This window comes from Ornithorhynchus anatinus, chromosome 3, assembly GCF_004115215.2.
Source record: "Ornithorhynchus anatinus isolate Pmale09 chromosome 3, mOrnAna1.pri.v4, whole genome shotgun sequence".
NCBI classification, from domain to species: Eukaryota; Metazoa; Chordata; class Mammalia; order Monotremata; family Ornithorhynchidae; genus Ornithorhynchus; species Ornithorhynchus anatinus.
Genome location: NC_041730.1, coordinates 92,586,272 through 92,613,455, shown reverse-complemented (window position 1 = coordinate 92,613,455; position 27,184 = coordinate 92,586,272). Strand labels below are relative to the sequence as shown.

Genomic DNA, 27,184 nt, shown 5'->3' with positions numbered 1-27,184 from the left:
AGTCAATTTTCTCTTTTTCCCATCACTGCCCTTTGCTCCTCAAAACCTTTTTCAGGAATCTTTTATCCTCTCAGATACTGAAGGAAGCAGTTCACCTGCTGGACTGGCAGAGAGAGCCTTGATCTGGGAATATGGAGACATGGGTTCCAGTCTGAGTTTTGCCTACTTGGGTTTAACCAGAAAGTTTCTGAACTACCTGGAATATTCTGCCAGCGGGAGCCTGAAAAAATAGCTGGCTAGTGTAGGCAGTGAGGACCAGCTGCCTAGGGTCATGGATCTCCAACAGAGCAACAGTCCTATGCCAAGGTCCCTCGGCTATACATTTGTCCAGTATGTAAAAATCTTTACCTCCTCTTCACTGAACAGCGCCTTGGCCCACCTACTTGTCCACTGAACTTTGTGCCCTGGCAGCAATGACAGTATGAAAGTCAAATGCCAAAGCAGCGTGGCTCAGTGGAAAGAGCACGGGCTTTGGAGTCAGGGCTCATGAGTTCGAATCCCAGCTCTGCCACTTGTCGGCTGTGTGACTGTGGGCAAGTCACTTAACTTCTCTGTGCCTCAGTTCCCTCATCTGTAAAATGGGGATTAAGACTGTGAGCCCCACGTGGGACAACCTGATTCCCCTATGTCTACCCCAGCGCTTAGAACAGTGCTCGGCACATAGTAAGCGCTTAACAAATACTAACATTATTATTATTATTATTACAATTGATTCCTCTGTGCAGGTTCTCAGTCCTGAAATGTCCCCCATCTTGATGAAACACATCACTCAAAACACCTAAAGGTGACTTTAGGGATTTGAGGCAGGGCTTTAGGAAGGCAGCCCGCCTGCTTATATTATGTTCCCAAATACAGACAATAGGTGCTCAATAAAAACAGACGACAACAACTCATTTTTTCAAAGAATTGGCCAATAAGGAAGAGTTGGAGGGTAGGGGGTGAGGTGGTTTAAGAAATGAGAAGTCCAGACACTTCCAAGGTGGCTCTGAACTGGCCTGTTAAGTGGCTGTAAATACACTCACTAACTCCTGATTCATTCCCACCTTCATATCTGACAAATCACCACTCTCCCAAATCCTCCAAAAAAAAAACAACAAAACACCTAAAACCACCCAAAAAAACTCCACATCCTTCCCAGGCTAAGTCAGAAGCAGCGTGGCTCAGTGGAAAGAACACAGGCTTTGGAGTCAGAGGTCATGGGTTCGAATCCCAGCTCTGCCACGTGTCAGCTGGGTGACCGTGGGCAAGTCACTTAACTTCTCTGTGCCTCAGTTACCTCATCTGTAAAATGGGGATTAAGACTGTGAGCCCCACATGGGACAACCTGATTCCCCTCTGTCTACCCCAGCGCTTAGAACACTGCTCTTCACATAGTAAGCGTTTAACAAATACCAACATTATTATTATTTATTTTCACTCTTCCCCTCCACTCTGCCTCAGCTACTCATACGGCTGTGTACCCCGTAAGCACTTTGATACTCACCCCAGGCCCACAATACTTATGCTAATATTCTTATTCTCTACTATTTCCTCCTATCTCGAATCTGTCTGTCTCCCCCAGGGGCTGTAAGCTCCTTATGAGCAGAGATCGCACCTAATCACTCTGTTGTACTGTATTTTTCCTACCGTTTAGCACAGTGCCTTGCACACAGTGAGCACTCAATAAATGCCATTGATTGAGGATACGTGAGAAGTCGAGTGCATCTGCAGCAACAGGTAGGAGATCCTGTAGGTTAGAAGCAACTCCCTTGGAGCCCGTTGGGATGTGGCTTGCAGGCCAGATGAAATGTTCTGGCCCTCCCCTGACCCAGCCCCTCCTCTTTCTAACTTCCACCTAGGTGATGGTGGGGGACTCAAGACTACCCTGCAACCTACCACACTGGCCTGGGTATCCTTTCCTTCCTACCATTGTTTTTTAGCGAGCTCCTACCCAGTTCGGTGACAGCCCGTCCAGATTAAGACAGCCACTTTCCTAACTGATAAAAATCCACCCCACGCACCATGGTTGGAGAGGGTAACAGCGAGAAGTAGGGGAATGCCCTAGGTGGGTCTTCTTTCAAAGGCTGATGGCAGAGGGGATAGGTGCGGCAGGGATGCCGAAGAAACCTCTCACAGGTGGTAATGAACACGATAACTGTTAGATCATGACGCTACCGTCCAACACTGACTACTGGCCGCTTCAATCATAAATGAAACTTGCGTGTAATACTCGTGTGAGCGTCTCCCAGTGAGCGGCACTCCTGTCCACTTGTTGGACCGCATGACCCAGTGGAATACAGATGCCGGGAGGAGATCAGACAAGAAGTACTAGCCAAACCAGCATCACTGAAGTCAATTTCTTTACACGCGTTCTCAGTTCTGAAGTCTTTGGGACAGGATTGAGTCTCATCCATCATTTGGCGGGAGACACCATCGGAAGGGAGGAATGCTGCTTATCAAACAAAGGTATTTACTGGGTGCTGCTTAGCATTTACTGAGCGCTTGAAAAATACAATATAACAGAATTGGTAGACACATTCCCTGCCCGCAAGAAGCAGCGTGGCTTAGCGGAAAGAGACCGGGCTTGGGAGTCAGAGGTTGTGGGTTCTAATCCCAGCTCCGCCACTTGTCTGCTGTGAGACCTTGGGCAAATCACTTAACTTCCCTGGGCCTCAGTTACCTCATCTGTAAAAGAGTGACAAAGACTGTGATCCCCACGTGAGACAACCTGTTTGGCATATAGTAAGTGCTTAACAAATACCATCATCATCATTATTATTATTATTATTATTAAGGAGCTTACAGTCTAGATGGGAGACAGACTTGAATATAAATGAATTACTGGTAGGTATATGAGTGCTGTGGGGCAAAAACCAAGTGCTTAAAGGGTACAGATTTAAGTATATAGGCAATGGAGAAGGAAGAGGGAGTAGGGGAAAAGAGGGGTTAATTGGGGAAGACCTCTTGGAGAAGATCTGATTTTAATAAGGTTTTTCAGGTGGGGAGAGTGGTAGTCTGTTGGATATGGAGGGTGAGGGAGTTCCAGGTCGAACAGCGGATGTGGCAAAGGGGTCGGCTGTGAAATGGATAAGATCAAGACCCAGTGAGCAATGTGGTGCTAGAAATGCATAGTGTATAGACTGGAGGGGATTTTCACACTTTCCACCTGGAGAGTGGCCCTCTGGCCCTGCTTCAAGGGCATCACCAGCCAACCCATTGGTAGAGACGGCGGGCATGCCACACCCTCGGTGAAGTTCTGCGTTGTGATATGAAGAGCAAAAAGGCAGCACTATTATTTCAGGCTCAGATGCCCTGCCATCACCTCAGGTTTAACGTTTTAAACAGAACTCCTTATCTTTTGATTGTATTTATTGAACGCTTATTGCATGCAAAGTACTGTACTAAACGTTCGGGAGAGTACAGAATAACAATAAACACAAACGCTCAGCATAATGCCTGGCACAGAGTAAGTGCTTGACAAACACCATAACTATTATTACAGTCTGTCTATCCTGTCTTGATTACTGCATCGACCTCCTCGCTGACCTCCCATCCTCCGTCTCTCCCCATTCCAGTCCGTACTTCACTCTGCTGCACAGATCCTTTTTCTACAGAACCATTCGGTCGGTGTTCACATTTTACATAAACGTAATATTGGGAACTGATGAACTACAAATGCTGTATGGATTTTAACACAGTAATCCACTTATCTTACCGGATTCCAGAAGAGCCCCACTACTATTTGAAGGAAATTTCTTCCACTCCACAAAGCAAGGATCAGAATGGGTTGAATTGCACCATTTTACAACATAGTCACAAGTCACATTGGGATTGTAATTCCAGCTCAGGAGAATGCCTTTTCCAGTCCCAACCACTTTCTCCATTTTGAGATCATCTGCAATAAAGCCAGAGAGAGAAAGAATAGTTACGTCCTTCCATTAGCATGATAGCTCTGATCATGGACCAGAGAATACATCTTAATATCACCTTCAAGTGACTGAAAAAAATTCTAACTTCACACCCACTTTTAATGCAATAATTAGCATGACACCATAATGGAACCAATAGGCACAGAGCTATGAGTAGACCAAGCCACATACATTTTACCCTGTAATAGTTCTTAGTGATACTGAATACAGGAGAACCATGTTCACTTGGAAATACTGAGATTTTGCATTAACAATTTTTGAACTCATTTGATTAAAAGAACCACCAACTGGAGAATAATTGTTTAGATTTTCAAGTTATTAAAAAACACAGGCATTGGTTGTATGGAGTTTAATTGTATCTATCTGAAAGTTTTCCTTGGGCAAAACTACCCAACTAGTTTATTCTGTCACCCTTTTACTCAATGTGATTCATTTCACCACACTTGTCATGTGATGTAAGCCAAAAATGCTGATACTGTCAACACCTAGCTGTTCTGGAGTTCTAAAGTATGATATTATGGAAGCACTGCTCCTGCAGGGTCAAGAGGGAAGAGGATTCAGAATGGCCTTCTTAATTATGCATATATGAATTCTTAACATTTCCATAGTGAATGTTTTCACAACATATTTTAGATATAATACTGTTAGGGAACTAGGGAACATTCTTTCAACAATATGGATCTACCTAGACATTATGCAATAGCCATGAATAAAAAAAAATGTGTGCATGCATGAATACATGCCAAGACACATGTGCTATAAGGTGTAAGCCCGTCAAAGGGCAGGGACTGTCTCTATCTGTTACTGATTTGTACATCCCAAGCGCTTAGTACAGTGCTCTGCACATAGTAAGCGCTCAATAAATACTATTGAATGAATGAATAAGGTGAGTTTTCCTTAAAATGGGGTTATCAACCGGTAGCCAACTGATGTAATTGAAACCAGCAGACGTGATCTCCCTAAAGTCTCCCCTGTTCCTCGCCAGGCACATGAAAGGGCACATGTAAGGTCTCCTTCCAACTTGGCCACTAATGCACGTTTTTTAGGGCTCCTGAAGAAAGTGTAAAATGCCTAGAAAGAGGCCTTTCTTTCAAAAAGCCAGGAGTTCACTGTAATTTCAATATCTTGCAGTTAAATTAAGCCACCTGGTGTAAGAAAGAGGTCCTTCTTTCAAAAAGCCAGGAGTTCACTGTAATTTCAATATCTTGCAGTTAAAATAAGCCACCTGGAATATGCATGGTAAGCTACTTAGTTTAGTGAAAAGCAAATGTTCAACTAATTTACTTTCTTCCAATACGTGATATATAGCTGGACTTCTCAGTCTTCAAAGGTCACAGTAGTATTAGAAACCCCATCTGGTGGATTCCAGGAAAGTACAAAATTAAGACATATTATGTTCCCTGCCTACAAGAAACTCAGACACTCTAATGTGGGAGAGAAATATTTATAGGGGCAATCAAAAAATGTACAGCATATAAGTAAGAGTGTTGAGGGTGGGTGTAAATGGGTTCACAAGTGCTAGAGAGTTGGGAGATGGTTTTATATGGCATAGGGGCTGGAGAATTAAATCAGGGAAGGCTTGTTGGAGAAGGTGGAATTTTTAGTAGGGCTCTGAATATGGGGAGAGCTGTGGTCTGTCAGATTTGTGAAAGGATGGTGTTTCAATCAGAAACAGGGTGAATGATGGGAGAGAGAATCAAGGGGACTGAAAAAAATGCTCAAGACAGCAGAGGAGAAACCAGGGTATTTAATAATTAATAATTATGGCATTTGTTAAGCTCTTAAGGTGTGCCAGGCACTGTAGTAAACACTGGAGTGGATACAAACAAATTTGGTTGTTCCATGTGGGACCCAGTTTATAAGTGAGGGAATTGAGGCCCAGAGAAGTGAAGTAGCTTGCCCAAGGGCATGCAACAGACAAGTGGCTGAGATTAGAACCCCGACCTTCTGACTCTCAGGCCCATGCTCTCTCTACTAAGCCATCTTCCTTCAAAATACCATATTTGAAATACCACAGCTCTTTGGTTTCCTTGCTGTGTCAAGTTGTAGACAACCCCCCAGCCAGTCACGAGTTTAAAGTACCCGAAAGGAAAACTGAAGAGGATCCAGAAAAGTGACAAAAATCTGCTCTGGGAGGAAAGAATAAATAAATTTGGGGGATTTAGTCAAGAGAACAGAAAGTAAAAGGGTGATTCCATATGGTCTTCCAGTATTGGAAGGTTTTAATGGGGAAAGTGCTGATGATTATTCTTGAAGTCCATAGACGAAATGAGGAAATGGGTTTAATTCAGTTAGACAAAATGAAGAATTCCCTTGACCAACAGAAAAATAAAATACTGTTATGCACAACTAATGGGGGTTGTAGATTTTGAAGAAAAGAACATCCTGTTCAAGCTGGTTTAGTCTTTCATCTATTTGGAGTTAGGGAAAGTTTACTAGGTGACTTCCATATCCTTTCTTCTATATATTAAATGGATAGAGTTTAACTCATAAAAAAAAAAATCAAAATATTGAGCACATTCTGCTTCAACACAGCTTCTCCTTTTGGGACAAACATAAGTATTAACATAGTTTACGATAGTGAATGGTCATCTGATACTACTACTGAACTGCCTGTAACTTTATTTAGGAAGTTGGCCAATTGTGTCACCTTCAAAAACAGTTGAGGCTTTTGTTTTAGCTTTATGACTCAGCGGCCTTGTCAGCCAGTTCTATTAATATTTTTCTTGACTATTTTGGGAGTACAATTTCCATACCTTGAAAATATCCGTTTGGTTAGAACAGAGAAATTTAACATTCGGAAAAGGATATAAAACAAAAATGAATCACACTTTTGACCCCAGATGCTACCTGAGAATTCTTAAGTAAACCAGGAAAAAAAAAATCTTCTCAGGAACAGACCAAAGCCATTTTTTCAAGTTCTTCCTTTTCTTTTTTTTTTTTTTGACATGCCTTTCAACAGTCCTCTCAGAAAACTATGAATATGAGGAAGTGATTTATTTTGGGACTTCGGATTTACTAAGTCATTTGTGAATTGTTAAAGTGGAATCAGCATGGCCTAGAAGAAAGAGCACGGGACTAGGACTCAGAGGATCCGGGTTCGAATCCTAACTCTACGTCTTGTCTGTTTTGTAACCTTAGGCAAGTCACTTAACTGCTCTGTGCCCCAGGTACTTCATCTGTAAAATAGGGATCAAGACTGAGCCCCACGTGGGACATGGACTGTGTTCAAGTTGATTTACTTGTATCTACTTCAGTGCTCAGTACAGTGCCTGGAATATAGTAAGCACCTAAATACCATTTTAAAAAGTGTATGTTGTCAAGGTTCAGTAGTCAAAACCGAATTCACATGTATTCAATTCACTAATTCAATCAGTTCTGCAATCACTTGAAACCATAACATCTCTAAATCTCAATCATTATTTTACCACTAACATCAAGCTCTATTAGCTCATCCTTAATTAACAAGGACTCAATACACCAATTCTGGGAAGAAAAAGCAAGCTCTCTCTCTCTTATTCAGTGATCGTAGTAGGCATATTATAGTCTGGGCAGGATCTCTTTGCACTGGTACCCTACTGCTATTCCGCAAAATGCCTTTTTTTCCATGTCCAAGTGGGAAGGAGTGGGTTTAAGGGGAAAAATACTTGGTTTGTTTTTTGACATGTTGAATTTGAAGTGCTGGCAGAAGATCCAACAGGAGAGATCCTGGAAGCACAAGGAGATGCAGATTGCTGGTCGGATGAGAGGTTGGAGTTAGGGAGATTTGGGAATCATCTGCATAACATTAGTAATCTCCTTGGGCAGTTCTGAGGGGCAAAAAGGGGAGGGCTAAATAATAATAATTATCATGGCATTTGTTAAGTGCTTACAATGTGGCAGGCACTGTACTAAGCACTTAGGAAAGTACAATACAACAATAAAGAGTGACAATGCCTGCCCACAACAAGCTCACAGTCTAGAAATCAATACAAATAAACACACATCAATATAGATAAATAAAATTACAGATATATAAGTGCTGTGGGGCTTGGAGGGGGCGGTGCGAGCAAAGGGAGCAAGTCAGGGCAACGCAGAAGGGAGTGGGAGATGAGGAAAAGTGGGGCTTAATCTGGGAAGGCCTCTTGGAGATGTGCTTCCAGTAAGACTTTGAAGGGTTGGGGGGGAGAGTAATCGTCTGGCAGATTTGAGGAAGAAGGGTGTTCCAGACCAGAGGAAGGACATGGGTCAGGGCCTTATTACTGACCTCCCTAACTCCTGCCTCTCTCCCCTCCACTCTTCACTCTGCTGTCTGGATATTCTTTCTACAGAAACATTCAGGATGTCATACCCCTCCTTAAAAATCTCCAGCGGTTGCCCATCCACCTCGATTAGACTGTAAGCCCGTCAATGGGCAGGGACTGTCTCTATCCGTTGCCGAATTGTACACTCCAAGTGCTTAGTACAGTGCTCTGCACATAGTAAGCGCTCAATAAACACTATTGAATGAATAACAAACAAAAACTCCTCACCACTGGCTGTAAAGCAGTCCACCACCTCACCCTCTCCTACCTCACTTCGCTTCTCTCCTTCTACAACTCAGCCTGCACACTTTGCTCCACTGGTGCTAACCTTCTCATTGTAGCTCAGTATAAGCAATCTTTTTGAGGACCTAAAGACTGTCTGTTCTTTTCCAACTCCGGGAATGGGATTGAACTCAGAGATGAGTCACTAAAAAGCAGATTTTTTCCTCACTTCTGAAAAGCTACCTAAACCTAAAGTATATAAAACTGGCATGCTTAATTGTTGGAGATCTGAGAACAAACATTAGACTGTAAGCTCACTCTGGGCAGGGAATGTGTCTGCTATATTGTTACAGTGTACTCTCCCCAGGCCTGTAGTATGGTGCTCTGCACACGGTAAGTGCTCAATACATACGACTGACTGACTAACATTAGTAATTTTACAAAGCAGCAGACGGAAAGAGAAATATACCCAATTATTTAAAAAAATCAAATACATTTCAATCAAGAACCGTTACTGCAAGTCAGACTTTTGTTTTTTTTGGTGCCTGAAATACTCACCACTTGGAAGTTCCACGCTAGATATATTGGAAGGTGGAGAGAGTCCAACAGAATTCCTGGCCACAACACTAATGGTGTAATCACTTCTATCAAGTCTTATTTCTGCTTCGTGCTGAGAAACAGGGACCTCGGGAATATAATGTATCTCTTTGTTTGATGAATAAGATAGGCCATAAGAAAGTATTTTCCCCTTAGCTTCATTAATAGGCAGAGGCTACAAACAACACAAGAAATTATTGGCTTGAAAAACTTCTACAAACTCTGACGGTATCAAGGTAAGCATCTCACCAACTTCGACAATTAAAATAAAATAGTCTTGTGCTAGTGACCAAACTAAGATCAAATGGTCAAGCTAGAAATATTTACAGTTTTACTGCCAATAAAAAATATTGATATACTACATATTAGATAACTATGCTATATAAGCATCACTTCACACATTTTAAGCATTTGGTAACTACGGCATGAAATGGTAAGTACTTATTTGAGAAGCAGCGTGGCTCAGTGGAAAGAGCACGGGCTTTGGAGTCAGAGGTCATGGGTTCGAATCCCAGCTCTGCCACGTGTCAGCTGGGTGACCGTGGGCAAGTCACTTAACTTCTCTGTGCCTCAGTTACCTCATCTGTAAAATGGGGATTAAGACTGTGAGCCCCACGTGGGACAACCTCATTCCCCTGTGTCTACCCCAGCGCTTAGAACAGTGCTCTGCACATAGTAAGCGCTTAACAAATACCAACATTATTATTATTTTTCTATTCTTGCAAGCTAGTTTACTTTCCAATTAAAATATACCAGAAAAGACAGTAATGATTAGAATGTCAACTTCCAGTAGGTTACATGTGGTCTTGCCTGATAGCAAAAAATGAAACAGTTCCCTTTCAACCCTAAGATTCTATACCTAAAATGTAGAAAACAAAATATAAACATCCAAAAGTGTTAGCAAATTAAGGGGTTGGTTTTTACCACCTACTTGCTGCGTGGCCTTGGACAAGTAACAACTTCTCTATACCTTAGCTTTCTCATCTGTAACCTGGGAATTAAATATTTGTTCTCCCTCCCCACTGTAAACCCATTGTGGGCCAGGGACTGTGTCTGGTCTGATTAGCCTGTACCTACTCCAGAACTTGCAGAGTGCCTGCCCGTAGTAAGCACTTAAATACAGTAATTATCATTATTAGGTCAGGAAACACAGTAGACTTTTGTAAGCCTAAGGACAATAAACAAAATCTGGAGCCCATTCACTGTATCAAATCATAGAATATGGTATTAAAGTTATATGATCTTAATGGATTTAAAAGCAATTATTACCTTCCAGTAGATTATCAGCTTCTTTCCATCAGTGCTCCATTCTCTCCAGATATCTGGTCCTTTTGAAGGAACTAAGAGATTGGTTTTAGAAGAGGTAAATAAAAAAAATTAATGTTTGGAAATCTGGGGTAGAATTAAATTAAACAATTAGTAGGAATTTTATTCAATTGTATAAATTGAACACTTACTGTACACAAAGCACTATACTTATTCAATAAACTTACGGGCTTCTTTAGTTGAATACTGCTTTCTGTTACTCCATTCACTCCATTTCCAAAAGTTCTCAGATGAGCAGCGAACTCGGAAAGTGTATCTGGTGTAGGGGTTTAACATGTTCAAATAAACCTGATATCCAGAGGTATCTAATCCTTGAATTGAGATGTTCAACTGTTAAAAATTAAAACATTCATGAACCAAGATTTCCAAATTGCATGGTATATCAGAAATTGTACACCTTTTATGCTTTCATTATGTGTTAACATAAAAATACATTTCCACCTAGATTTAATAGGCCTACTTTAGAAATTTTTATCCAAAATATGGGGCTAATATAGAAAGTAAAATTAATGGAAATTTTATTATAAAGACAACAAGGTTTCAGGTCTTAGGGACACACCCATGTGCAGACCCACTGGTATCGTAAGATCCTTTAGAACAACTGCCTTGGTTGATCAATTAATCAACAAATGGTATTTATTGAGTGGTTACTGGGTACAGAGCAATATACTAAGCACTTAAGAGAGTATAATACAAGTTGGTAGGACAGTCCTTGCCCAGAAGGAGCTTACAGTCTTGAGGGGGAAGCTAAGCAATAAATTATGGATATATACATAAGTGCTATGGGGCTGAGGTGAATATCAAGCGGAAACATCCAAATACCATTGATAAAATTGATTAACTGACTTGGGGCTGTTAAACAACTGCCCATATGATGGTGACTGAATGTTAGTGCAGAGGGGGAGGTGGAGTTTGTGTGTGTATATGTGTGTGTTGGGGGAGAGGAGACAGGGAAGGGGTCTGGGGAGGAGGGGAAAGAAAGGGTAAGAAGAGAGGCACGAGGAGAATTTATTTTCTTTTAAAATTGCTGCCCCTCTATCCCCTCGGCACCTCTGGCAGTCCTGATAAGTCTCAGTCTTGAGAGTCCCTAAATAATAATAATTATTATTATTATGGTATTTGTTAAGTGCTTACTATGTGCCAAGCACCGTTCTAAGCACTGGAGTAGCACGTGGGGCTCACAGATCCCCATTTTAGAGATAAGGTAACTGAGGCACAGAGAAGTTAAGAGGCTTGCCCAAGGTCACAGAGCAGACAAGTAGTGGAGCCGGGATTAGAACCCACATCCTCTGACTCACAAACCTGTGTTCTTTCCACTGAGCCACGCTGCTTCTCTAACCAGGTAATTTGGGGGAGGCAGTTGTTTGCTGGATCCAAGGGTGGGGATAGTTTAAGACCAGAACATCTCTCCACCACAAGACTTCCCAAGATCAACATACCCAACAGTCGTCACAAAGCCCTCGCTATATGGAGTGGAGTCCATAAATGGAGTCAGCCCAATCCAGGTTTTACCTTCTCTGGGTAAGACACGCATTTTACAAAAATTCCCCAGAAAGTGTCAGTGAACTCCCAAACACACGCTTTTTTGGTTGCAATCAGGTGATTTTTGAAAAACTGGTTTTTCCTATTATTTAGAGATACAGAGTTCAGATTGCACATGATACAAATGCCTGTGTTAAGGACATTTGGTGCTCAAAGCAAACCAGCTAGTAAATCTTCAAAGATAAACTCTCAGGTCCTGGTAATATTGATTAATGCTTCAATTTTAACTTAGCAGTTAGGTAAAAAGCATTATTGAAATTTTAAATAAGGATATTTTACATTAAAAAAGGCTTACCACTTTTGGTTCTGAATCAACTGTATTCATTTCAATTTGACATAAAAGTCTCATCTTTGCAAAGTTTCCAGGCATATTCCAATGCAGTATGATGTTTGTAGAATCGTCATCTTGCACAAAGAGTTTAGTGGGAGCACGTGGGACAACTGTAAATCAAATTTCCAAATAACTAGCTATTGTATAAGAGGAAAAATTTTCAACATTGTACTTTCAAAACTGGCCTTCAAATAAGTGGTTACTGTATAAGAGGAAAAATTTTCAACATTGTACTTTCAAAACTGGCCTTATTGTCCAGGAAAACCCTATACAGTGTAGCTTTACCATTAGTCTTAATCTGTGTAAAGGTCTGGACTAACATATTTCTCAAAAGACAAAAAATATGTTCTTTCTATTGACATAAGGCAAGCAGCTGTGGAAACATTGAAAATAAACTAAATACTTATTGGACCATGGAGGGGAGGACCACAAATCTATATTTTCTGCCTGTGTTAAGGAGACACTGATTTTTCAAATGTCTCTATTTTTTCTTTCCTTTCAAATTGAAATGCTTAATTCTGCTTTGCAGGCATGACAATGGTTAAAAAAAGGATGGTGTCACAATTTAGTACTACTTTGGGCTACAACTGTGGTTAAAGATTATGAGGTTAAAATTCACAAATTCAAATGGGAAGAAATTTAGATTAAGTTAATTTTGGGAGGTTACAATTATGATCGTCCTGATAAACTTTAAAAGCCCAACAAAAGCAATTCATATGATTAGTTCTTATTGATCTAAAGATATTGCAACCTTCTAGAAAAATAATAAAAGTACTATGAAGCCTTATTACCTTTTTGGGTTATGTCCACCAAAACAGATGTTTCTGATCTACCCAAAGGATTACTAGCTTGCAAAGTAAAGTTATACAGTTTCTGATTCGCTACCATCTGAAACAGCAACAGGTAGTTTTCATCCAAGGAATCGGGACTTTTATGTGTAATACTCCTCCCAGAAATTCTGAAAATTGAAAATAAATCCATTTTTACAATTTTTCAATAAAAATACTAAAAAATTTTCAATTGGGTTTATGTCAGACAGGAAATGCTTGGGGGGAGGGAAGAAGGAAAGCCAATAATGGTACTTTTTTCTATCAAAAATAGAGTGCATCTTTAGTTTTGGGATTTTCATTTTCTTCTGATCTTTTCTATCTCCAAATGTGATCAATTTTTCATTCCAAAGTTATAGTATAATTTATAGCTTGAGGAATGAAATTTTATAATTGTCACATTATCCTAAAAGATATGCTTAAGTGATTGAATTATTTTTTCCAAATTATAAAGGAATTCTATTCCTGTCTTTTAAAGAGTTTCAGCAATGAATTTCTGCAGATTTGATGAGCAAATTTTGGGTAAAGATAAAGATATGAGTTAGCATTAGTTGCATTAGCAATTCCTGTGAAGCCTCATTAGATACATCCCTTCAGGGAGATAACTATATGCAAGGGGCTTATTTCTCATGTCCTTCCCACCCACTTATATTTTTGGTTTGTGTGCACAGAAACTTTATATTTCCCTTTTCACAAAGCTTTATAAAGAAAAAAAAATCAGCTTTCACATAAGGAACAGAGAAAATTACTGAAAAGTGTTTTAAAATACCTCAAGCATATCAGTTTATGTGAAATCTATCAGTTTGGATATTTTATTTTAAATTTAAAATTGGAAAAGTTTAATCCAGTGTGACTAAACACTTTAGACTATTTTCCTAACAAAGGCTTCATTCTTTCCACCTTACCTTTCATGTAATGTATAATTTGTTCCATATGGGCCAAACAATTTAGTTGCTCTTCCTGCTTTCCAACTACATAAAATTTCCTTTAAATTGTGAGTTTCACAGTTTAACTCTTGTGGAGTATCAGGTGGATCTAACAAGAAAAGAGTCCAAATTAGACACCTTTACTTTCATAGTAATGATAATAATAGTTCTTAAGTACTTGCTTTGTGCCAAGCACTGTACTAAATGCTAGGGTAGATATTTGATGATCCGGTTGGACAAAGGTCCCGTCCCACACACAATCTATACATGAGGGAGTAAGATTTTATCCTCATTTTACAAATGATGAAACTGAGGCATAGAGAAGTTAAGTGCCTTGTCCAAGGTCACATAGCAGGCTAGTGAGAGAGCCCAGATTGGAACCCAGGTCCTTGAACTTGCCAGACTCATGCTCTTTCCACTAGGTCATAATGCTTCCCTAAGTAGAGCCCAAGTATGACCATTATGTGAAACTAATTTAATAATTAACTTTGGGCACTTGCCAAAAAAAGATATTTAATAACACAATTTCACCTCAAACAGTTCAAGAATATTTGGGTCTGTGGCATTCTGACACAATGTTTTACTTCCTTTGTTTCAAAATAGCTATTAAAAATACATACAAGATATTTCTGTTTCAGATAGAATGTTGTTGCAGAATTAAGAAATTCTTTTTATATATATCAAATGCATTTATATCTAGGTAAAATGACATATTGGGCCAAAAGAAAGCTGTGCACATATACCTCAAATCAGTCAAGATGGCATATCACATTGTAGGTTTTATTCAAGAACAGCCTCCATGAACTACAACTATTCCAGACAAGACCGTCGACCATGATTTCTCTGTAAGCTAACAATTCAACTCCCAGAGTCTAGTCAAATCTGTTCACTATTCTGAAAGTTCTTTATACTCAACAAAAAAAGTGAGGATTACTGATACAAAAAGGATGTTTTGTTGTTAGACGAAAATAGGGTTAAAACACGTACTATGTGCTTAAAAAGTGAGCTGTCAGCATTCTTGAATCTTTTCTCTTTGCCCCCACACACCCCTTTGCGAGACACACACATACACATACACACACTCTCTTAGTGCTGGGTAACTTATTTTCAAGTACAATTACTCCTTTCCATCCCCCTTTCCTTCTCTGCAGGCATCTACTCCACTGTGGGACCACCCGGCTGGTTGCCTCTCCTGTGGAGAGTCCAGCCCTCCCACGTTGATGGTCTGCTCCGGCTAGTGAAATCATCACTTCTCTGGGGGTTGTTGTGAGGGAGGGGTTTCCAGAGCAGGCCCAGCTCTGGCTCTATCATGGTGACTTAAACTAGAACCCTCCTCCACCATCAAAAAAAGAAAAAAATGACTATCCAGATGATCAAAACTAGGAAACTGTACAGTCAGAATTCCCTTAATATTCCTCTCAAGAAGGTAAAAAGTTCACAGTAAGTGGAGCTCAGAGTGGAACACAGCTTTTGTAGTAGAACTATTAGTAATAATAATGATGGCATTTGTTAAGCGTTTACCATGTGCAAAGCACTGTATTTAAGCACCCACTAGGCAGAGTGCACTGTCCTAAGAGCTTGGTAAGGACAAAACAAAATGGCATTCCCTGCCACACGGAGCCTAAATTCCACCTGGAAAGATACACATTTATCTGTGTGGCCTGGCCAAGTCACTTTGCTTTGCTGTGACTCAGTTTCCTCAACTATAAAATAGGGATTCAATACCTCTTCTTAGCACCTGTTCTATACCGGGTTAAGTCTTTGTTCTACCCGATTAACTTATATCTACCCCAGCTCTTGGAACAGTGCTTGACACTAGTAAGCGCCTAAATACACTAAGTCAAACAATCAGATCGGTGAGTCGTATTTATCCAGCACTTATTATGTGCAGATCATTCATTCTATTGAATTTATTGAGTGCTTACAGTGTGCAGAGCATTATACTAAGCATTTGGGAGAGTACAATAACAATGTAACAGAGTTGGTAGACACGTTCCCTGTCCATAATGAGCTTACAGTCTTCAGGGAGGGACGGATATGTACCTAAGTGTTGTGGGGCTGAGGGCCCCAACTGTAACATCTCAGAATCAACCAAAGCCGTCCTAAACTCAAATACTGAACAGATCAAAAATATATTAGTGCAGTAAGTAGTCTTGACATTATTTATAAACACAGTTGGTGCAAAGTGGTAATAGTTGCAGCTGGGAACCATGCTATAGATCTTTGGATTCAAGTATTATAAATGGCAAGATAGTTCACTTTACGAGCCAAATAAAACTAGGGTTTAGAAACTTGTAAGGATCTTTCTTGACATTCACAATGATCACCGCTCCTTACTTCAGATGCTTAAAGCTATTCTCTCCATTTAGTAACTTCAGGGACTGGTTGACAGAGCAATAATTAATAGATTCAAACTAACTACCACATGATCAATTGAATAACCCCATTATGAATATCACCTTCGGGAAGATGCACAGCTTTGGCCTCTCATTTCTGTATACCCTAATTACAAAATGTTTATGAAAAATTTACAGATACCAAACAGGGCAGGTTGTTAGCATTTTGTCAGATATGGATGAAATTAAAAGTGACTTGGATAAACTATAAAAATCATCTGACAAAAACAGGACAAACCCCTAATGAATTACCGTACAGTAGTACATTAGAGACATACACACACCAACGGTCTAAATAGAGAATGAGGAAAGACCTAAGTACAGTTCAGTATGAAAAAAATCTTAATTAGTTCAGGGCATTGTACCTGGTGGGTGTTAAAATACTACTATTTCCACTATTATTATACCACAAGTTAGTACAAATACAGGATTTTTTTTCTAAAAGTTCATTTGGTACTGTATAAACATGAGCATAACGTAGAAGACCTGGGAATTAACCTCAGCTATACTCTATATGGCTAGACTAAAACCCTCCATTAACTTATTGCAAATAGCATGCCATCTAGGATGTGAAGATACTTACCTTCCTCACTCCCCACTCATGCAGAAGGGGATGGAAAGTGAGATGGCTCAAGGGGTAAGAGTTTCTGTCGATTGATGGTATTTATTGAGCGCTTATTATGTACAGAGCACTGTACTGAGTGTTTGGGAGAATGCAATATAAAAAAGAATTGGCAAATGTGTTCCCTACCCAGAGTAAATGTAGACGGGGAGACAGACATTAATATGAATAATCAATTTATATAATTATTTAGTATATTCTATATAACAATTTAGAATATTAGGTATTACTTCTAATATATTGGCTCATACTGTAAAATAAATAATTTAAAAGTATGTACACATTTTCTAGTTTCATCTCATCCAGCATTTATAAAAGTGCTTGACAAATGGTAAGTGCTTGACAAATACCATCAGCATCATTATTACCTCTCCTACGCTACTGCTAAAGATTCAGCCTCCAGAACAGGGCTCTTCCCTGCACTTGAATCAACTTTTGGATTGTCTGCTTTCTGATGAGTATACATTTCCTCCCCTTGCCCACCTCCCTGCCTCCAGTTTCCCCTCTCCAGTCCATACTGCTGCTGCCCAGATCATTTTTCTAAAATATCATTCAGCACATATCTCCCTACTCCTCAAAAGGTTAACCATTCCTCCCCACACCAAGCAGAAATTCCTGACCATTGGCATTAAAGCGTTCAGTGCACTTTTCCCACCACCCAATGGTTCATGCTTTGTTCCTCTCAAGCTAACCTATTCACTGTGCCTCATTCACCTCCCTCCAGCTCGTGGCTACCCCAGCCTGGAATTCCTCCCCTTTCATATCCAACAGACCACAGCTCTCCCATCTTCAAAATCCTACTGAAGTCACATCTCCTCCAACAGTCTTGCCCAGAGTGAAGTCACATCTCGTCCAACTTCTAATCTTCTCAATTTACAACCTCTCCACTGCCACTTCAGTACTTCCATGCAATCTAAGCACTCTCAACATCCCAGTCGCCCAGGCTCCCAGACTAAGCCCCCTTTTCCTCTCCGCCCTTTGCTCCACCCACCGCTCCCCGCCCCACAGCACTTGTGTATATAGGAACACATCTAAAATTCTATTTATATTGATGCCTGTTTACTTGCTTTGATGTGCATATATTTACAATTCTATTTATACTGATGCCTATTTATTTGATTTGATGTCTGTCTCCCCCCCTTCTAGACTGTAAGCCTGGTGTGGGCAGGAATTGTCTCTACTGCTGAACTGTACTTTCCAAATGCTTAGTACACAGTGCTCTGCACACAGTAAGCGCTCAATAAATACGACTGAATGAATGAATCCCACAGTACTGGTGTACCAGTCTTAAGCAGGCAATAATGTACATATGCCCCTTTTCCTTATTTTTCCTATCTGTAATTTTAGTATTTTCACCTGCTGTAATGTAAATTTCTTGAGGGCAGGATCATTCCCTTTAATGCCATTATTCTCTCCCTAACAAATAATATAGTGCCTTAACAGCAGGCACTTAACTATTTATTTACTGTTTTTATGTGGACAATCAAAAAACACTGTAAAAACAGTGTTTATAATTTGATAGCTAATTAAACCAGCAGTTTGATTTCTTTCATTTGAGAACACCCGAGACAAAGTTTGGAGTTGTGTAGGAAATCAAGTGTCAGATTCTTAAAAAAGCATGAATTGTATACCTTTGACTAAAAAGAAAACAACAAGGCACCTAATAAGGGACAACAGGAATCAGCCAGGTCAAGAATGGTATAGCTTATATGAGGGTGAAATAACTTTTATTACAAAGAAAAGCAAGTTAAAAATCATCTCTATTTATATACTTACATCCTACAAAAATCACTGTCCCAACAATATCCTTCTCAGTAAAAAAAACTGCATTTGTTCCGCTGGACTGTGAGGCATTTATTTTGTCTATCTGGATTGCAACACTTCGATGATCAAGATGAATAGGGCTGTAATGTTGACTTCCTAAAAGGAACTCATTAAAAGTGTCTCCGTCTTGAATTACACAACAAATGGTTATATTTGAACCAACAAGTATCACTTTGTCTTGAGGAAAAACCTTATTCTTTAATTTGGCTTGGTATCCTGTAAGACATACATATAGGTACATTTTTACAAATTCTTTGGAAATCTTAGAACGTATACAATAAAATAGAAACAGATCACCTCCTACAATGCCAAACCAATTATAGCACTATTCAGAACCTGGTTCTGAAGAGTTAAGATGCAATTATGGGCATGATTCAATTATTTAGTGAGAGCCCCTGGGATGTCCCTGGAAAATATATATATAAATTCCATATATATATGTGTGTATATATACATATATATATATATATTTAGTGGGTTTTTTTAGCAAGTTCTCACCTTAAAACCCTCCTAGATTCATGTGTGCAATGCAGACAAGCTCAGTTTATATTCTATCAAAAGTTCAATTTCACAAGAAACTAATATTGTCAACCAACTCAGTAGCAGGCCCCATTCCTTTAATTTTTTTTTTAACGGGATTTGTTAAGCGCTTATGACATACCAAGCACTGTACTAAGCGCTGAGGTAGATATAAGGTAATTGGGATATTTTGGCCAGCTCTGCAAATGAACCTAAACATTTTCCAGTTTTTCAATCAAGCTATTCTTCCCACATTAAGTACATTTAAGTGTTATATAGTACACCCAAAAGAATCAGCTTACCAAAAACAGTCTTTGGAGGACTCCACTCACTCCACTCTTTATGACCAGAGAAATGAAGCACGTCAACATAATATCTGATGCTCACAGAATGTGAAGTACACTCCAGGGGCATGTCAGAAGTCCAATGCCAAGCAAGAACTGAATCCTTACCAATCAGATTTGTCCTGAAGGTTGCCTAAAGCATTGAAGTAGTATTTCAAAATAGGACCACTATGAGGACAAGTCATTCATTTCTTCAAAAGCATTGCTAAACAGTATAGCTGACAGACTATATCTTTGAGCAAAAATCAGTTTAGATTAGGTGAGTCTTTACATACCTCGTTTCTAAGAAAGAAAAAGTCATTAAAATTACAAAACCCCATGACTGGGAACAAGGACAGATTTCTGGGGAAAACAAACAAAAAAAAACCAACCCACCACACACCAAGGTGAACTATAATTTGCCCTTATGACAGGCTTGTAATTCTTGTATCAGTTTTCAAGATTACCACCTTTACCCAACAATGATATGGAGATGCTGCTATACCCTCTCTACCTATAGCTTCTCCTACAACATCAGTATGGCCACGGATGGTATCAAAATATTATGTTGGGAGGTGGGGTGGGGTAGAGAATCACTGGAGTGAACCACTATGACATTTAAGTCCCCTTTGGCTACCCACCAGCAAGGTCACACATTGCACGTGCTCACTGAGAACTGCTCTGCAGTTTCCCAGCTTTCAATTTGATGGATAAAATGGCAAGGTCTCTAATTCACACAGGAGAGCCTGGATTTTAATTTCCTCTCTAAATGGTATATGGACTTGGAAGAGCCTCACAGAGTTCATTAAGATTTTATGTGTCCCCCTTTCTGATTTTTAGCAGTGACATTCACCCAAACTCCATTGCTATTCTCTCTTTCCACTGCCCACCCCGCACGCTCCACTCCTCTGCCACCCACTTCCTCACCATCCCCCTTTCTCGCCTATCCCGCCGTCGACCCCTGGGCCACGTCCTCCCGCGGTCCTGGAATGGCCTCCCTCCTCACCTCCGCCAAACTCATTCTCTTCCCCTCTTTGAAACCCTACTTAAAGCTCACCTCCTCCAAGAGGCCTTCACAGACTGAGCTCCCCCCTTTTTCCCTCTGCTCCCTCTGATCCCCTTCTACCCCCACCTTCACCTCTCTTCAGCTAAGCCCTCTTTTCCCCTCTTTCCCTCTGCTCCTCCCCCTCTCCCTTCCCCTCAGCACTGTACTCGTCTGCTCAACTGTATATATTTTCATTACTCTATTTATTTTGTTAATGAGATGTACATCACCTTGATTCTATTTATTTTCTATAGTTTTAGTGAGATGTTCATCCCCTTGATTCTATTTATTGCTATTGTTCTTGTCTGTCTGTCTCCCCCGATTAGACTGTAAGCCCGTCAAAGGGCAGGGACTGTCTCTATCTGTTGCCGATTTGTCCATTCCAAGCGCTTAGTACAGTGCTCTGCACATAGTAAGCACTCAATAAATACTATTGAGTGAATGAATGGATGAATATTCTGGTCTTGCACAGGCTGCTAAATTACCCCAAAGAAATAGATTCTCTCTTAATTGGAAAATTCTTTAGGGGAGAGAAAGTCAGGCTCCTGAGCTTGACTAAGTTTTTAACATGAGTTGCCATGCAGTGGCAATTGCAGCAATTCACATACAATTCAAATGTTTGGGTTAGAAGCAGCATGGTATAGTGGATAGAGCACTGGTCTGGGTGTCAAAAGGTCATGGGTTCTAATCCTGGCTCTGCCACCTGTCTGCTGGGTGGACTTGGGCAAGTCACTTCACTTCTTGTTGCCTCAGTTACCTCATCTGTAAAATGGGGATCAAAACTATGAGCCCTATTGTGAGACAAGGTTTGCCTGTATCCACCCCAGCGCTTAGTACAGTGCCTGGCAAATAGTAAGTGCTTAACAATACCATAATTATTATTCATTATTATTATTAATAGAAAAAGTGGCATAGTGATGAGCTAGGGAGAAAGGAGTATATGATCACTGTCATGCGACAGGGACCATAAATTCCCATTTTTGATCCTATAATGGCTTGCCTGAAATGAAAAAATTACTTATTGAGGGTTCTGTTTGAGAATCCTGTCTCAAACCCTCAGACATCTACCCCGATGTACCAATCCTATCCCCCAACTGATAGACCCTCACACAAGGAAGAGAGCAGATTGTTGACTACTAATGGCTGTCAGCAGTAATAATAATAATAATAATGACGGTGTTTATCAAGAGCTTACTATGTGCCAAGCCCTGTTCTAAGCGTTGGGGTAGATCCAAGGTAGGCAGGTTGTCCCATGTGGGGCTCAGAGTCTTCATCCCCACTTTACAGATGAGATAACTGAGGCACAGAGAAGCTAAGTGACTTGCCCAAAGTCACACAGCTGATAAGTGGTGATATTGGAACTGCGTTCATTTTCAAGTCATTTAATTTGATGCTAAAAGATTTTGATAGTCCATTTTGACAGTGAACTCTTTGAAGGCAGGGAGTGTGTCTTCCTTCTCTTGTACTCTTCCAAACATTTAGTACAGTGCTTAGACTTAAGTACTCAGTAGGTACCACTGACTTGACTTAATACATACTAGCTAATATTCTTTCCCTTTTTAGTTCAGGGCTGAGTAACTTTTCCTTAGATTGTCACCATGCTACAGCTTCTTACCTATTAGCTGAGTGAATTGTGACACTTCCACCTGTCAATCAATAGTATTTATTGAGCTCTTACTGTGTGCACAGCACTGTACTAAACGCTTGGGAGAAACCAACATAACACAACAGAGTTGTTTGGCAGGTTCCCCGCCCACAACGAGTTCACAGTATAGAGGAAGTCTGTCAGAATAATAATAATGTTGGTATTTGTTAAGCGCTTACTATGTGCAGAACACTGTTCTAAGCGCTGGGGTAAACACAGGGGAATCAGGTTGTCCCATGTGGGGCTCACAGTCTTAATCCCCATTTTACAGATGAGGGAACTGAGGCACAGAGAAGTTAAGTGACTTGCCCACAGTCACACAGCTGACAAGTGGCAGAGCTGGGATTCGAACTCATGAGCCCTGACTCCAAAGCCCGTGCTCTTTCCACTGCGCCACGCTGCAGAAGTCGGACACAAAAGGTCTTTCACTGTCTAAATAATAAAAAAAACAACAAAACAAAAAACTGATCTGGTGACAACAGGCTGCAACAAGAACCAATAAGCTTGCAGTTTCAACATGCAAGCTACAATCTATATTCTCATACGGCTATGCTGAGAATCCAACCCTCTCTCACCTTAAAAAAAATAAATCACCATTCCTCTTCTCCCCCATCTCAGTATCCTTTTTCTCAACCTAAACCATTTTCGATCCTTTCAATCCTTACTTAGCATCTGAGCATGTCCAAATCACACCAATGCTTAAGAAACAAATGCTGGACCCAATCCTGTACAACAATAAATAATTGCTTTATGAGAGCCATTTCACGATGCTATGTTCTGTAAAATGTCAACAAACAAGATGAACTACAATAAAGTATCAAGATGTGAACTATGGGGGTAAATATCAAGAAAAAAATATTTTTAGGTTGATTATAGCATCACAAGGTTTGAAATAAACCAGACCTTCAATAGACTGCAAGCTTATAAACTATAACATTTCTACATTTTCAATAAGAATCTGAAAGGGGGCGGGGGGAATCATGTTTTCATGAAAAAAAGAAACTTACTAATTTTACGATTTCCATATTTTCTTTACGCATAACCTTAATCTCCCAGTTGGCTTTGGAATTGTGTGGGAAGGCTGAACCAATGTCATTCCACTTCAGATATAATGTAGAGGTTGAAAACTCAGGAATCAAACTCACTATCTGTGGCTTAACTGGAATTAAGGCTTGAAAAGGAAAAGAGCAAACACAAACCAGAAGAATTACTAAGGAAAACAACCTGTAGTTTCTAAGTAAATTTACTTCATATTTTCACCTAAAAAAATCATCCGCTACGATCTCTCCCACTGAAAAAAAAGATAAACATGCAAATGGTCAGGTTATTTAACAAAGTGGGTCCAAGTGGATCTTTACACTGGGAATGTCCTGGAAGCAAGATGAAATTTGAGATTGAGTAGTGGGAGGAAAGATCAGGAGTAGAGGGAGATTTGGGCATCATTCTCAGAGAGATGATTACTGAAGCCATACAAAGATATTGAATATATCTACCAACTCTGTTATACTGTACTCTCCCAAGTGCTTAGGGCAGTACTCTGCACAGAGTAAGCACTCGGTAAATACAACTGACTGAAACACTTCGACTAATGTGACCACAGCAAGCCTAGGTCACATTAGACCATGACCATTGATTTTCAAAATATTTAAGATTTGTCATAACTTTAAGTTCACCTCTGGGCTTTCTAGTTAATCTTTTTCCTGGCCCACGTCCATATTCTCTAAACTTGCCCTTCCTATTAGCAAAAGCTCTTCCTTTCAAAACATAATTCAACTTTCTCCACATAGCCCCAATCAGTAAGCATACTTCCAGCCATTCTTATCCAGTAGAAGTACTTATTGTTTGACTCTTATCTACTGTGACTACTTTGGCTAGATTACTGTTATCAACTTCCCTGCTGTCTCCTATCCTTCAATTTTTTATGGTATTTGTTAAGCACTTATTATGTGCCAGGCATTCTACCAAGTGCTGGGGTAGAAACAACCTAATCAGATTGGCCAAAGTCCATGTCCCACACGGGGCTCCCTGTCTTAATCCCCGTTTTACAGATGAGGTAACTGAGCTCCAGAGATGTCAAGTGACTTGCCCAACGTCACAGCAGAACCCAGGTCCTTCTGACTCCCAGGTCTGTGATCTATTCACCAGGCCACGCTGCTTCTCAAATTTTCCCTTCAGTTCACACTCCACACTGCTGCCAGAATCATCTTCCAAAGAAATGCCCCTGACACGTCTCCCCACTTGTCAAAAACCACCAAAGACTGACCACCTTCCTCAAGCAGAAAATTTACCATTGGTTTCAGAGGACCCACCTGTTTTATCCACTTTACGTAACAGCTTTCTTCACCAGTTCTCACTTCTTTCTTCTCCCAAATTCACCTAATAATACTCTTCTTTTTTTCCAATGGTATCTGTTAAGTGCTTACTATGTGCCAGGCACTGTACTAAGCGCTGAGGTAGATACGACTTGATCAAGTTGGACACAGACCCTGTCTGGTAGGGAGCTCACATTCTTAATCCCCATTTTACAGATGAGGTAATTGAGGCATAGATAAATTAAGTGACTCACCCAGGGTCACACAGGAGACAAGTGGAAGAGATGGGATTAGAACCCAGGTCCTTCAGACTTTCAGTCCCGAGCTCTATTTCTTTATCACTGAGCAGTGTGGCTCAGTGGAAAGAGCCCGGGCTTGGGAGTCAGAGGTCATGGGTTCAAATCTCAGCTCTGCCACTTGTCAGCTGTGTGACTGTGGGCAAGCCACTTAACTTCTCTGTGCCTAAGTTACCTCAACTGTAAAATAACTGTGAGCCTCACGTGGGACAACCTGATTATGTGCTCTGCACATAGTAAGCGCTTAACAAATACCAACATTATTATTATTATTATTAGATAATAATAATGTTGGTATTTGTTAAGCGCTTACTATGTGCAGAGCACTGTTCTAAGCGCTGGGGTAAACACAGGGGAATCAGGTTGTCCCATTATCTACACCATGTTGTTTCTCTGCTGCTCTTGACTATATCACCAGAGATCTCTTGTTTCAGGCTGTTCCCCTGCCCTGAAATTTGAGCATAGTTGTATACAATTGCTTTGGAAAAGACTGGCAGGAAAAGCAACATTGCCTAGTGGAAAGAGCATGGGCTTGTGAGTCAGAGGACCTGAGTTCTAATCCTGTCTCCTCTGCTTGACTGCTGTGTGACCTTGGGCAAGTCACTTAACTTCTCTGTACCTCAGTTACCTCACCTGCAAAATGCGGATTAAGACTGTGAGACCTATATGAGACAGGGACTGCATCGAACCCGATTATGTTGCATCCACTCCAGTTCTTAGTAGAGTGTCGGGCAAATAGTAAGCACTTAACGAATACAGTGAGACACGTTACATCATTTCATGTGTGAAAGAGAAAGGGTTAGACATGGCTGGCCATAGCACCTGAGAATAAAGTAACCTGACAAAGTTCCCAAGGCATCCAAACTTGTTTAGTTGTTCAAGATAAGATCTACTAGTGTTGTTTTGGAAGAGTGAATAATCACTGAGGATTTTCCTTGCACTGCTCCTGTAACTGGATGTACAGCAAGGCTCATCCCCACTCTACCTTTGTGGTCTAAAGCTACGTGGCAGTTCTGGGAATGGCTGCTGACCAAGTTTTTCAGTAGCAAGTCCACAATCACTCTGATTAGAATTTGATCAGCGGTGGACAACACTGAGATTCTATGAGTTTCCATGGTCAGTTTTAAGGTTTTTGAAGAATGGTGATGTTGAGAGCTTTGATAACCCGTGTCTTTATCGTGGTGTTCCATGCATTTTTTTTTCTAAGGCATTTGTTAAGGGTTTACTATGTGTCAGGCACTGTATAAAGTGTGGGAGTGAATACAAGCTAATCAGGTTGGATACAGTCCATGTCCCACATGGGATCATAGTCTCAATCCTCATTACACAGATGAGGTAAACGAGGCCCAGACAAGCTAAGTGACTTGCCCACGGACACATGGAAGATATGTGGCTGAGGAAGCACCCAGGCAGCTGTCTGAGTTTCATGGCAAATCACAGGCAGGACTTCACTAAGTGCTGGAGTGAAGGTCTTGTCTTCCCCACCACTGGAAAGTTAGATATTCTTTGTAGGGTCTTAGCCTCAAAAGTTAGACCGTGTATTAACGAGATTCCCAAAGCAGCATCAAATTCCCTCTTATCTGTGATGACAGTGGTAGGATGTATGAATGCAAATAATCTGTTTGAGAATGAACAGAAATTTTACTTCATATCAGTCTGTATAGCCTCATCACTTATACTTCAAAGTAAACAAGGACTTTTTATCCTAACGGATTTTCTTTCTGTGGCGGCCAGGGCATCGTAAATCTGAAGCTGCTTGTATCAGCCCCAGCACTTAGCATTATGTTTGGCATGTAACTGGCACCTAAATCCACAGAGTGAGTAAGTTGTGGTAGGTATGTCAGAAGAGTGAAGGGAGAATTTAACCACATCCTCACACTTCTTAGCTGTTCTTGACTCTATGGGTCACCCCCTTCTCCCTGAAACAATACCCAAGCTAGGCTTCCTTGACACTGTGAACTCTCCTGGTTCTCCTCCTAGCTCTCTAACCACTCATTCAGAGTCTGTTTTTTGGGCTCCTCCTCTGTCTCACACCTTCTGAAAGTAAGGGCTCCTCAAGACTCAGTTCTGGGTCCCCTTCTATTCTTCATCTAGACCCACTCCCTTGGAGAACTCATTCATTCCCATGGCTTCAACTACCATCTTTACCCAGGCGATTCCCAAAATTTACCTCTCCAGCCCTGACCTCTCTCTCTCCTCTGCAGTCTCACATTTCCTTCTGCCTTCAGGACAACTCTACC

The 27,184-nt window shown here is 40.6% G+C and overlaps 1 protein-coding gene across 1 annotated transcript in view; it reads right to left on the bottom strand.

The window, feature by feature from the left end:
* The window catches only part of LIFR (LIF receptor subunit alpha), an 82,075-nt gene that overhangs the window by 14,760 nt on the left and 40,131 nt on the right, over positions 1 to 27,184 (bottom strand). Inside the window, exons 5-14 of the mRNA XM_029059207.2 lie at positions 23,344 to 23,507; positions 19,626 to 19,800; positions 18,757 to 19,020; positions 13,942 to 14,071; positions 13,001 to 13,167; positions 12,174 to 12,319; positions 10,504 to 10,666; positions 10,280 to 10,350; positions 8,972 to 9,185; positions 3,695 to 3,874 (exon numbers count right to left, since the gene is read on the bottom strand). Coding sequence (XP_028915040.1) covers positions 3,695 to 3,874; positions 8,972 to 9,185; positions 10,280 to 10,350; positions 10,504 to 10,666; positions 12,174 to 12,319; positions 13,001 to 13,167; positions 13,942 to 14,071; positions 18,757 to 19,020; positions 19,626 to 19,800; positions 23,344 to 23,507 — 1,674 coding nt within the window. The remainder of the gene's footprint in view (positions 1 to 3,694; positions 3,875 to 8,971; positions 9,186 to 10,279; positions 10,351 to 10,503; positions 10,667 to 12,173; positions 12,320 to 13,000; positions 13,168 to 13,941; positions 14,072 to 18,756; positions 19,021 to 19,625; positions 19,801 to 23,343; positions 23,508 to 27,184) is intronic.